Source organism: Takifugu rubripes, chromosome 19, assembly GCF_901000725.2.
Source record: "Takifugu rubripes chromosome 19, fTakRub1.2, whole genome shotgun sequence".
Taxonomy (NCBI): domain Eukaryota; kingdom Metazoa; phylum Chordata; class Actinopteri; order Tetraodontiformes; family Tetraodontidae; genus Takifugu; species Takifugu rubripes.
The window spans coordinates 11,908,680-11,921,322 of NC_042303.1; the positions used below are offsets into that span (position 1 = coordinate 11,908,680).

The 12,643-nt window shown below is 44.1% G+C and overlaps 1 protein-coding gene across 2 annotated transcripts; it reads right to left on the bottom strand.

The window, feature by feature from the left end:
- Nucleotides 1-681: 681 nt before the first annotated feature.
- ipo9 (importin 9) lies at nt 682-10,909 on the bottom strand. Of its 2 annotated transcripts, none has more exons than XM_011614055.2 (24): nt 10,640-10,909; nt 8,996-9,057; nt 8,783-8,869; nt 8,504-8,705; nt 8,271-8,359; nt 8,020-8,106; nt 7,711-7,830; nt 7,245-7,345; nt 7,049-7,107; nt 6,816-6,967; nt 6,633-6,731; nt 6,439-6,545; nt 6,220-6,359; nt 5,961-6,120; nt 5,604-5,830; nt 5,373-5,521; nt 3,463-3,591; nt 3,075-3,350; nt 2,816-2,982; nt 2,598-2,731; nt 2,355-2,474; nt 2,077-2,187; nt 1,892-1,968; nt 682-1,431 (listed from the first exon to the last, which is right to left on the bottom strand). In XM_011614055.2, exons 1-24 carry the CDS (start codon nt 10,854-10,856, stop codon nt 1,321-1,323), a joined length of 3,183 nt encoding a protein of 1,060 aa, XP_011612357.1. In that variant the 5' UTR covers nt 10,857-10,909; the 3' UTR covers nt 682-1,320. The 2 variants fall into 2 exon arrangements, with proteins under 2 accessions (XP_011612357.1, XP_003973474.2); XM_003973425.3 differs by having other exon boundaries at nt 5,961-6,123.
- Between the last annotated feature and the right edge of the window lie 1,734 nt (nt 10,910-12,643).

Consider the following 12,643-nt stretch of genomic DNA (forward strand, 5'->3'; position numbering starts at 1 on the left):
TCTTTCAAGTACTGTACACAAAAACCTGCAAATCTGCCATATTAAAAACAAACAAAAAAAAAACCGCGAATTGTATTAATAATGTGTTACAATCCAAACAACTGTTATAACAAAAGGCGCCATTAAAATGTACAATATTTCAATATATATGATTTCAAATGCATTATCTGGTGCTTGACAATCTGCAGCTTTCTGACCAAGCCTGTCTTAAAATGAGAAAAAAACAAAAAAACAAAAAACAAAACACATTTGGCAATCTGATTATGTACACGGCATTTCTAACAATTATGGGCTGTCAACCATTTGTGCATCGTGACTAATCCATGTAACGACTATCTTGATGTGGCCGAAATGTGGAAACATGAACTCCTAATTTAGATGGAGGCTTGACATGACAGGATTATAAAGGAGGATGACCTAAGAAGGTGCGTTCACTTGCTGTTCGTCATCCTAAAGGTCACAATTTAAGCATTAAGCAGTTCCAAGTTTTATTATTATTGCTAAAAGAACAAGTGTTGCCTTCAATTAACAATGTGGACAGATGGAGGGGGAAAAGGCAAAATAGAGATCAATAAAACTGTGGGCAGTCAAAAACCATCTATATGAATCCTTGAATTTGCTTTTGACAGCAGCTACCATTAAACATAAACCCATATTTTAAAGATTGGACATCTGACCATGTTTTCTGTCGCAATTTTTTATTTAGAAATGCTTCCATCCTACCAGGGTACATAGAAATGACCAGGCTGTGAACACCATAGCAACCGAGTGAATACCCAGAGCACCCCGAAACACGAGGCGCTTCTCACTGTCCAAAGCCAGTTTGTATTGTGTGGAATACAAGGCCGCTGAAGATTCCTCTCCAAACGTCAGGATGGAAAAAATTTTTTTAAAAACTTTTTTTTTTCTTTTATTTTGGACAATGTTTTAAAGTCTCTTTAAAGTGTTTTTCCCAAATGGTTTACTTTACACAGGAACACAAAATATAGTTAATACAGACAAAACAGTCTTTTTCAATTGTTTTTCCTTGCACTGCCGCACAGCCTCTTGTCCATTCTGGAGTTTATCTAAAACGGTGAGTGCTTTGACCTTTTGCAGGGCAGTTTCTCTCTTTAATTCCACCATCCAGCGAGCGAGCACAAACGGGGAATACAGATAAGTGCGTGTCATTTTCTTCTGATCCAAGTCCTTTCCTCCACCATATCCATCATCCCCAGCTTTCCTGTCTTTTCTTGATTATGACTGCGGATGAATCTCGGGTGGAAGGGGTGAGGCGACAAAAGAGAGCATGTTTGGCGTGATCAGGGGCACGTGGCGGGGCTAGAGGCCTATGGACTGCAGCGTTTGTCTCTCGTTGTTGTTGAGGTGGCCTGAAAACATGCTGTAACATGGCTGCTGGGCAAACTGCGTCAGGAAGTCCGTCAGGTAAGCCTGGAAAACCAAAGGAGATCAACTTAAAAATGACTCCAACCAGCATGTGGGGTGCGTGTCTGAAATATTCCTGGTGGTGTGTAGTGGTGACTGGAGTGTGACGGCTGCATGTGCATTTCAGCTCATCGAGGCCGTGGATTATTGTGCTATGTGGCACAAGACGGGGTCACTTCAATCTCTACTCAAACAAAATTTTTTCAGTATAGGATTAAGTCACGCATTAGCAGCAGAATCCAACCATGCTTCCCCGAGTTTTCCTGCATGTTTGAGGCATCTTATGATGGGATGCAACACACAAGGATGACTGCGACACCCTGCAGCAGCAGCGCTATAGTCCATGTCTAACTTTTGACTTAAATAATATAGAATCTTATAAACTAAAGCCACAATAACATTTTTCAGACCTTGGTTTTACACTTAAGTCCATTAGCGAGTATAAACAAATTCAGAATGAATGTACCTGCAGATCGATCTGATATATAGGGTCTTTTAATGCATCTGGATCATCTTCCTCATCATCCTCATAATAATCATCATCTGTAACATAAAAAAAAAACCCACAGGAATTTACATATGTGCCATTCGATAAAATAAGGAAGATGTCTGCAAAAACTAAAAGTGAAAATCAGGAAGAGTTGATGGTACCATATTTATTAGATGCAATCAGCTCAGAAAGTAGCTGTCCTGCAAGTCCTTCATCCTCCTCATCTTCATCCTCATCTTCTGCATCGTTGTCTTCCCACATACCACTAGAATCTGAGACACAGAACTAATACTTAAGATGTTTTCTTGTTCCTCTAAATAAAAGTACAAAAGTAGAAGAAAAGTAGTGTAGAACAATAGGCTCCCTCTGCTGTTGATCAGGAGACTTTGCCAGTCAGCTTTATTGAAAACAAGACTCGATTAGAGGTGGTTGCATTTACCTTGGCTCCAGTCAGCTGCATTGGCTCTGCTGGCATTTGCCTCCACGACTGTTGACAGCTCATTAATAATCAATTTAAAAACCTTTACTAGCAAAGGAATATTAGTCCATCTTTCAGGGTCTGTAAAGAAAAAAAAACAGTTTAATGTTAGCAAGACACTGTAGGCCATCCCTGATGTCAGTGCCGTATAATCGGGAGTTTATAGAATATGCAGGTTCATCTGAAGGTGTTTTGGTGGCTTACTCTTGACAGATTTAGAACGTGTTCGGATGCCATCGTCAGGGCTGTATATCTCTTCTCCCTTCACAACAATATCCTGGAGACGTTTGTCATCTGTGTTGAGGCTATGCTGCAGCAGCTTACAGAGGGCCACCGTGCTGCGGGGCACAGAGCGTGATACGGGTTAAAATCAGTGGAAAACCTACAAATTTTACACTTCAAAAATAAATAAGCCATCTGACCTGACTTTGCCCTCATACTGTCCGTAAAATAGGTGCTGTCTGCTCATCCACTCCGTCATGACAAACTCCAGGGCAGGTTTCCCTGTTGGCCCGGGAAGACTGCACAAGAACTCCAGAAGAGGCTCCAGCTGGGAGTGAACCAGGTGGGCAAACACCATGATCAGAGACTAGAGACAGAGGAGGAGAGGAGCGGAGTGAGATCAGTGTTGGTTAACTGCATCATCCAAATAGAGATCAATGAACAGAACATCGGCTTTACCTGCATGACACTCAGTGTCTCAGCCTGCTGCATCTTGCTCAGAATAGCCCGCAGGATCTGGTCAAGCTGCTCTCCAAGCTCGGTTCCCGCCCGAGAAATCAGCGTTGAGACCAACCGACCCACAAAGGCAGCTGTGAACTCTGAGGTCCGGGGGTCCAGCAGCTGGTTGACCACCTGCATGACGTACCAGAGGCCGTTGTTGCCCTGCTCGTCCCTCCACTGGGCGATCTGCTCCAGAGCGACTGACACGTATGCACGCAGACACTCCCCACCATTCTGGAGAGGGAGGGGAAACAAAAGTAAAGCTAAAGCTAAGAGAGTAAAGCTAAAGGTAAGCAAAAGAGCAAAGAAGCATCTATTAAGGTTAATAAAAGGGAACATTTTTAACCTGCATTATGGTGTTGTCGTCTGTGCGTAAGGTACACTGGGCCACCACTGGAAATGCCTGACACACCAGTACCTCTGTCAGGGGGGGCTTAGTGTTCCGGACAACTGTTGTTAGGATGTCTATGGACGTCTAGAGAAAAGACAAGCAGATCACTTGAGCTACGAGTCTCACATAAATACATCATGAAAAACAGCCCGTCTTATACATTATAAACACATTATGGCTGTAAGAGAAGAAACAGTTTCTTCCTGCTAATTTGAATTATTTATCCATACTGCTACAGCAGGACAGAAGATCAGGAGACACGGAAACTGTCTGTACCTTTTAACTGAAGTTATCAGTCACCTATAACAATTACATATTCTAGAACAGGGGTCGGGAACCCGCGGCTCTGGAGCCGCATGCGGCTCTTTGGCGCCGCCCTAGTGGCTCCCTGGAGCTTTTTCAAAAATATGAAAATGGAAATTGTTTTAATATAATTTTTGTAGGAGAAAAACGTGACAAACATTCTTAAAGTTTTCAACATCCCACGATAATGGAAGTTAAACTTAAAGCACCATCGTACAGCAGAGTGGTCACATGGGGCGTCATTCTCTCCAGGATGCGCGGCAGGAAAATAAACATTTCATCATTGTAACTGTCTGAGAGACATGTTAATTGAAAAATTCAGTCAATATTTATTTTACATTTTCAAAATGGTCATAATTTCATTTAATGTCTCAATTCGTTATTGTTGAAATGGCTTAAAAATGTATTGTTCTTTATGTATGTTTCCTTTGATAGGTCACTTGTAGGGTTCTTTTCAAAAGACATCTGTATGATGCGTGGCCATTATTTCATTGGACCGTTGTAGCTACAATCATGAATGCTCATTATGTATTTGTGGCCTACTTACCATTTGGAAAGTAGGCTAATACAGCTAATATAGACACTTACAGCCTGTGTTGCCTTCATTATAAGGCTTTTAATTTTTTGCGGCTCCAGACAGATTGGTTTCTTGTTTTTTTGGTCCAATATGGCTCTTTCAACATTTTGGGTTGCCGACCCCTGTTCTAGAATATGCAACCATCCAAGGGCCCGATTTACGAAAATGTCCAATAAGCAGCACTAAATTGTGTGGTCACGGTAAGACTTTGAGTGCTTCATTTGCAAATGATCTAAGAGAGATTTCAGGTGTGAAGAGCAGTATTTAATTGAGGACTTTGAAGTGTAATTTAATTTAACTGAGGTGGAAGTCTACGCTCTACAACAGAGAAATCTAAACAGTGCAGCCAGAAATCTGATATTGTCAGATATCCCAACACTGTTGGGAAAACAGATGAGTGGAGGACGTGAAAAAGGTGGCCTGAGGTGCAGAACAAAGGTAGTCTGCACTTGATCACGCGCTAGCTACCATTGCAGGGAAGTGTCCAATGTGGCTGGTGAGCCCCGGCAGCACAGTGGAGCCATTGCTGCACACACCAAACAGCTGGTCAGCACCGTGTCCAGCAGAACAATGTGCAGGCAGTACAGTCAAATGTCCCCGTGCAACCGCATAAAACCCGCGTGCGGTGCATTCAATGCTTTTTGCGTGGATCAATCTCTGATGTACCCGTCATTCTGCCTATCAAAGCATTTAATACATCTGAGAACAAAACACCTCCAAGTAGCTCCACATGTCTCAATTTTTTCTTTCATCATATCAAAAATATTGACAGAAACAGGAAAAATCCGTCCTCTCAAGATGCGCTCCTCAGTGCACATCCTTAGATCAGTTTGCATATTATTTGCGGGTTTAAATTTGCATTTTTTTATACAAGAAAACCTTTAGTAAATCAGGCCTAAAGAGGCATTGTATTATAAAATAATAATAATAATAAAATCCAGAATATCCATGCTAATCCAAACAGAACTTCTTCCTGGTTACTTACAGCGCAGAGTCCAGAGGGAATCTTGTCGGGGGGAGCCTGCATAATGCTGACTAGTGTGGGAATGAGTCGCATTTGCATGGGGCCCTGGCAGCCTTCAATCTGGGCCAGCTCCTTGAAGATGTCCTGAGCGAGGGACGCCACCACAGGATCTGAAGAAGTGAGAGGAATCAGGGAAGTAAATCATAGCATAACAGGAAAAAAGGACCTGGCTCAGTAGTCGGCGTTGAGTACCATTATTATATTTAAGGAAAATGGCAATGGTGAGGGGGCAGATCTTGTTCTCGGCACCGGTGGTGAAGGCTGGATCAACCGTGCAGACGATGCACAAAGTCTCCATGACAAGGGTGAGCACCTCCGAACTGAACTGGGCAGCCAGCTGGACCAGTCCCTCCAGGATGCTGGGAAGGAATGGCTGTAGGACGTGGGTGCTCTCAGACAGCTTCAGCTGATCACAGTACCTACGCAAAGCCATGGACGTTAACACCAACACTAGCGCATATCAGAGCATTTTCCCAGGAAAATACTTTGTGTTTGATTGTAAATTCATCAGAACTGTGTGATAAGAAGATATCAGAAAGCTCCGCTCACCCCCAGATGGCCCTGACCGCAGAGATGCGAACAGAGGGCGGCTGAGTAACGTAGAGGCCACTGACGGTGGCCTGAAGGAACTGCTGGATCAGATCAGGTGACATGGCTGCTGTGAAGCGGCTGGCTGCCCACAAAGCTCGGCCGAGGAGAAAAGGAGACGCTGCTGGTGAGACGAAACCCCAACAAAAGACAGAAGTAAAGCACACAGATGGGAGTGAGGACTCGATTTCCCCCACAAGTTTCCAACAAATAAGCTCACCAGCCAAGTTGAGATCAGCCAGGATAACACCTGCCAGGAACCCGTGCATGTCAAACTGGATGCGGCGGTTCTTCACGTTCTCTGTGATGATGGTCTTCACGGAGCCGAGAGCCAACATGCAGGCCTCGTGGATCTTCCACCTATCAAGCCATCATGTTTTAATAAGAAGAACCACTGTAAACTTTTAGCATGTTTATCTCAGAGTCATTTCTGTCCCACCAGTGTTCATCTCCGCTGTTTTTGGCCTGCTCTGCCTCCTGGAGGTGCCTGGTTGCTGCAGCTGCCAGTGCTGCTGCGCTCTCATTCTGAAACTCTGCAGCAACAGCCTGCAGGCGGAAGATAAGATCCTCACTGAGGACTGAGCAACAGCCCCGAGGAGTGTGGACATTTCACACAAAAGCTCTCCAGCTCACCAGCAGCAGGTCCTGTGCAGAGATCCTGACGGAGTAGGAGAAGGTGTCGTCGTCCTCGTCCTCCACAAACTGCTGGGGGTTAGCGGTCCATGCTTTGATCTGAGGAAAAAGAGAAGGTAGTCAGAGTTCAGACAGAGTGGATCCAGACACACGTGAATACGTCGAGCACTGAGCGTTGCTCACCTGGTCCTCGGTGATCTGCATGTACAGGATGATGTAGTAAATGAGCTCAGGCAGGGCTTTCTTCACCGTCGTCTTGAACTTGTTGTTCTCCAGCAGCGTGTGGACAAACTCAAAGATACTGAACACCAAATTCTCAAACCCCAAAACTTCACCTGCAAATATTAAGCAATAGTACCAGTTAATTGCGGCGTTCACGCCGTGTTACAAGCGCGGTGAATACAAGGAATTCTGACCGTCAGAGTCTATAGGATCGTCCACCTCCTCTGTGTAGTTCACTTCTGTCCTCACATAAGTGAATATCTGGTCAAGGCAAATAAAAATCTTCCACCGCCACATTTTTAGGTACATATCAGATACTTAATGGTTTATACCATCGAGTATCTGCAGCCCATTCTGTCACTGAGGGGGTTGACAGCAGGAGCAGGATATAAAGCTGCACTTTCAGTCAGTGTGTTCCAAACGATTGGAAGTATCTGCTGCATGGAGGACACCATGGGCTTAGGGAAGTTCTTCACTAGTGCTGTTACTGCCTGGAGGAGAGGAGAGGAGAGGAGAGGAGAGGAGAGGAGAGGAGAGGAGAGGAGAGGAGAGGAGAGGAGAGGAGAGGAGAGGAGAGGAGAGGAGAGGAGAGGAGAGGAGAGGAGAGGAGAGGAGAGGAGAGGAGAGGAGAGGAGAGGAGAGGAGAGGAGAGGAGAGGAGAGGAGAGGAGAGGAGAGGAGAGGAGAGGAGAGGAGAGGAGAGGAGAGGAGAGGGAGGAGAGGAGAGGAGAGGAGAGGAGAGGAGAGGAGAGGAGAGGAGAGGAGAGGAGAGGAGAGGAGAGGAGAGGAGAGAAGATAGAGGGTTCAATAACCACAAAAGACGAGTGAAATTATTATGGGTTTTTCTGCACCCTTACTTTGAGAACTTCCATCTTAAGACCACTATCAGACGAAGGTCCGTCAGGCATCTGCAAAGCCTGCACAAACGCTTCTGTGAACTGCTGCACCACCGGGAAGATCAATGCTTTGGCTACGCCCTACAGAGAAAAGAGAGGAGATGCACCATTTAGGAAATACCCCTTTCAAATAGTTTGAGGAAATCAGACGGACCTTTATTCAGCCGAAGAAAAAAAAGTTCCCTCTATGAGCGATTCAAGACAAATCTTTTAACACAATATTAATTGAAAGAATGAACATATCAGGGTGTTTTTCTGTCACCCTCTCACCTTCTCAAGTTCTTCAATAGCACAAATGAGGTTGGCACAGGTGGTGAAGATTTCCACTGCCCTGGATCGGGTACGAATACTGAAGACCTGGAACAATTCCGAACAGGCCCGATCAATAACAAGCACAGTGGAGGACTAGGGACATCTCAGTGGCTCAAATATATCTAGGAACCAATTAGACCTGTACGACCAGAATAGCAAATGAGAAAAATACTGTTTGATTAGAAATAAACAGGCAGGAGCTGGAATACCTCAGCCATAGTAAAGATCTTGTACATTTCAGGTAAAATCACTGGAGCCACCAACGGCATCTGTGTGTCCGTCACCTCCCGAGTAAATTCTGTACAAATCCAACGTGTTGTTAGAGAAGGAGCTCTCAAACAAGTTGAAGAATAAGCAGCACATACGGGAGACTTTATTTAACATAAGGTCTGAGCAAGGCTGTTGCGTGTGTGTTTGTGTTCATGTTTGTTTCACAACACACCTGTGAGGACCCTCATGGCCCCGTGCACGGCATTGACGTCTCCGCTGACCAGCATTTCCATCAGCAGCGTAAATAGCTGTGGCCACGCCTCGGGCCAGTCCCAGTGCGCAATGGCTGAAATGGCGTATGCGACGCTGGAGCGAACTTTGCTGATGGCCTCCCGCAGTCCGCCGGGCAGCAGCTCTCTAATGGCAGCTTTGGCCTGAAGGGGGGGGGGGGGGGACGCCGACTGTCAGAACAAAGATGTGTGCCTGGCCAGATGAAATGTGACCCACTGACCTTATCTGTAGTTTCAGGAGGTCTGAACTTCTCAGACTGGGAGCACCAGTGCGTCTCCACATACTGCTTCAGGATGACAGACGCGAGCTGCAATCAGAGATTTCAATGAGGACGGAGGAAAGGCTGAGAAACTGAACAAACACAGATCTTCACAACTGCACATTTAAGACATGCCGTAAAAACAACAACAACAACTGCACATGTTATGCTCACCTGACGAATGGCCAGTGCTCCCTGAGGGTCAACTGTGAGTTCTGCCAGGTGGACACCAAACTCTACAATAATAAAAAAGAAATGAGGCATATTTCCCAAGCAGAAGGGCATGAAGATAAAACTAAAAACAGTATAAGTGGTTCGGTGATGAATGTCCCGCTACATGTGCTAATCAAAGCAACGTAAAATAAGAAGAAACGGTGGAAAATGCTGTACAACAGTGACAAAAATAACCAGTAAAAAAGAGTCCCAGCAGGGCATGAAGCACTGAGCAGCATACAGGGGTGTAACCGTGGCCTCGACATGCTTTCAGGGAGATTAACACAGTTCAGGATCAGCATCAACCTCAGCCGTGAGCGTGCCCTCTCGCTCTGGGTTTTATTCTGAGTGACATCAGGCGCCACAAGACAATGTTTGTGCTGACAATCCCACAAAGTGGCTGCCTTAGAGAGGGGCCACTGTAAAGGATTCATGCTACTATGATGCAGCAGTACAGGCGGCGTGATCAACCTTTCACCAGGGACACAAAGGTCTCAGAAGAGACACTGTCCAGAACAATAAGATAGAAAAAGAACTATAGCAATATGCACTTTTTAAAAAAAAATATTATAAATAGTTTGGCTGTGGTTTTTCTAAAAGTCACTGTCCAAACCTGCACAAAACCCTAAATAACTAATCCACCCTCAATTTACATGTTTGATTTGCATCTTTTCAGGGAATTATGAAATCTACAAACTCCACAAAAACAAATTGGATGTATTCAGGGTATAATACGGGTAACTACACGTTTATGTGGTTGACAATGCTATAAAACATGTGATATCTGATATAATGGCTCTGAATCCTGGGGCATTTTTGGTCGCCCTCCAGGGAAGCCTCCAACGCAGGATTCAGATGGTCCAGAGATATCTTAGCGGGAAAGATCTGCCATCATCACGACCTGGGTGTTACCATAGCAACGACCATGCGAATTAACTAGACTTCATCTGAGAGCTGTGCTTTAAACAGAAGGCATCCTAAATCATATGGCTTCACAGTATTCAACAGTTCAGCCCCTTGTCCTAAAATGATGGCGCACCAGCTTTATGTCCTGGAGCCTGATGTGACCCCAGGACCAATGTTATGTTATTTACAGCGCCAGTGTTGTAGCTTGATGTTTCTTGGCTTGATTTCTGAACTCGGCGGATAAATAATCGCGAACCGAAGCTAACAAAAGTGCAATGAGAGACCGCAGCCCATCCTGCTGCCTCCGACCTCATGTGCTTCATTTAACGTACTTACGGACTAAACCTAGACATTTTTGCTCACGACAAGCTTTAAGTCTTGACAGTTAGGGGCAAATCAGGGCAAAAGGTGACACTTGAACGGCACATGTCAATGAGATTTGGAACTTAGTTATCCCAAAGTTTTAAAAGATGGCCTAATGTTAGCTAAATGGAGCCACTTGCGTTCCCCGGCTAGCGTGTGGACAGTTAGCTATTTCCTGAACTAGCTAAAAACAACAAAGTTCTTTAAACGTGAGAGACGACGGTCCGAATGGCGCTTGTTACTGCCTCGGCCCGTGTCATTATTGGTGGACAATCCGGGCCAGTTAGCCGCCGCTGACTCCCTCACAGCAGCGTTTGGACAGCGGCTACCACTCACCCTCTGTCACTTCGAGCACTTTGATCTGCTCCTCAGCGGTGGCGCGCACTTCTTGAACCGGGGACAGGATGGCCGTAAGAGTCTCGATGAGAACTTCTTTGAGTTCCTGCTGGACCGGGCCGGCGGCCGCGCCTGACCGAGCGTTACCCGCCGCGCTCATGCTGTGCCTGTACTCGCAGCTCGCTATACAAACAGCCCGACCAGCACAGCTGCGCATGGAGCAGGCAGAAAACCAGAGACACGGAGGGGTAAGCGCGCCAATGCATGGAAACGTGGAGGCGGGGCTTTGCGGCAGGAAGTGCATTCTGTCATCCGGTTTAACCCACGTGTTTTTGTTTTTAAACCTCTAACGCCCTCTTGTGGCGCGGGGGATCATGACAAATTATGGTAATATGAAGCTGATTGGGTCAGAATAATAATCGAAATATTTCCTAATATTACAAATTTCCTACACATTTAAAATCAAATGATGCAACAATTGCAACATTGCACAGCTGATGTGACTGCATGTTAGGGCTTAAATGACTTTTTATTAAGTTCATATTTTGATAGGCATGACTTTTCTTCATACCCAGCTAATTTATTGAATTTATTGACCATGAAAGTTCCAAAGACTTTCACTTAGGGTATCACGCAAATTTAAATTAAATCTTTAAATTTTTCTGCCATGTAAATTGATATTAGTGGCAGATTACAATTACTGGTACAATACACCCAACATACACCCAAAACTACGCAGGAATCAGCGATTCTAACGACATTTTTGACCAGCATTTTAGATTATGCCTGTCTGAAAGACATATCATTAGTCATCATATTACGGTATGACCACACCACCCCTGCAGACTTATGTATCATAGTACTGTAGTCTCACCTGCTCGCAAGCCAGTATAGGGCAGAAGTTTAAAATATTTGAGGATATACATTTTACTCTCTTCCACAATGAAACTGCAGCTTTGCCGCTACCCTGATGTGTTGCAGACCTGAAATTAAGTAATGATTAAAGCAAGAATAAACCAAACATTAATGCAATTGTTTCTTCTTGTTTAAGCAAAAAAGATTTTGGTTTATGTAGAAACAAGCCATGTTTTGCAACTTGATAATTTCCTCCCATTTACAAGAGTTAAAGATAAAATAATAATAATTAAAAAAAAACAAAAAAAAACAAGTAAGAAATGAAAAATCCGCCCCATTACAATCCAAAAAGACAAATCCTCCTGCAGGACGTATGCAGATGTTCTGACAGATGCAAAGAAAACCTCTGAGACAGCTTACAAGGGAGATAGATATAAGTGAACACTACATACATATTTATTTATATATATATATATATTTATATATATATATATATATAAAATATAAACTCTGACATATATATTTTATATATATATATTAAATTGTGTTATGATTCAGAATCCTTCACAGCACAGCATTAACATTATGTGTTTGATTATTTTTTCAAAATTCCTATTATATAGCAAAAACAAACAAACAAAGTGGGGAAAAACAAAAAAAACATAAACCAAAAATTAAACTAAGCAACCAACGATAGGCGTCTGCCTTGGTCCTATGCCCCTCGGAGGGGCAAGCTGGCGTAGACGAGGCGGGATGGACTCGTCCAGCCGTACAGCGCAGTGAAACATAACTTACATATTAGCTCATTTTTACACGTACAGTCGTGATCAAGGCACAGGGATGTTCTACAAGTTTGTTTGTCTTCAATAAAGTACAAAATAGTACATTTTACAGTCTGTACAAGAATAATAGTCCAGCAGTAGAATAAAGACAGATACTTGAAGCCGGGAGGGAAAATAATAATGAAGGGGAGAGAGTGGCGTGGGAAGGAGAGTGTGTTTGTGTGTGTGTGTGTGTAATCCCAAGAAAAAACATCTTCCTTGACTTCATGTTTTTATTTTTGAGCCGCTTTTCCTCAGATTTTCCGTATGTTAAACAAGTAATAGCAGCAGGGGTATAGGGTTTTCTGTGTGTACATGTGTGTGTGTG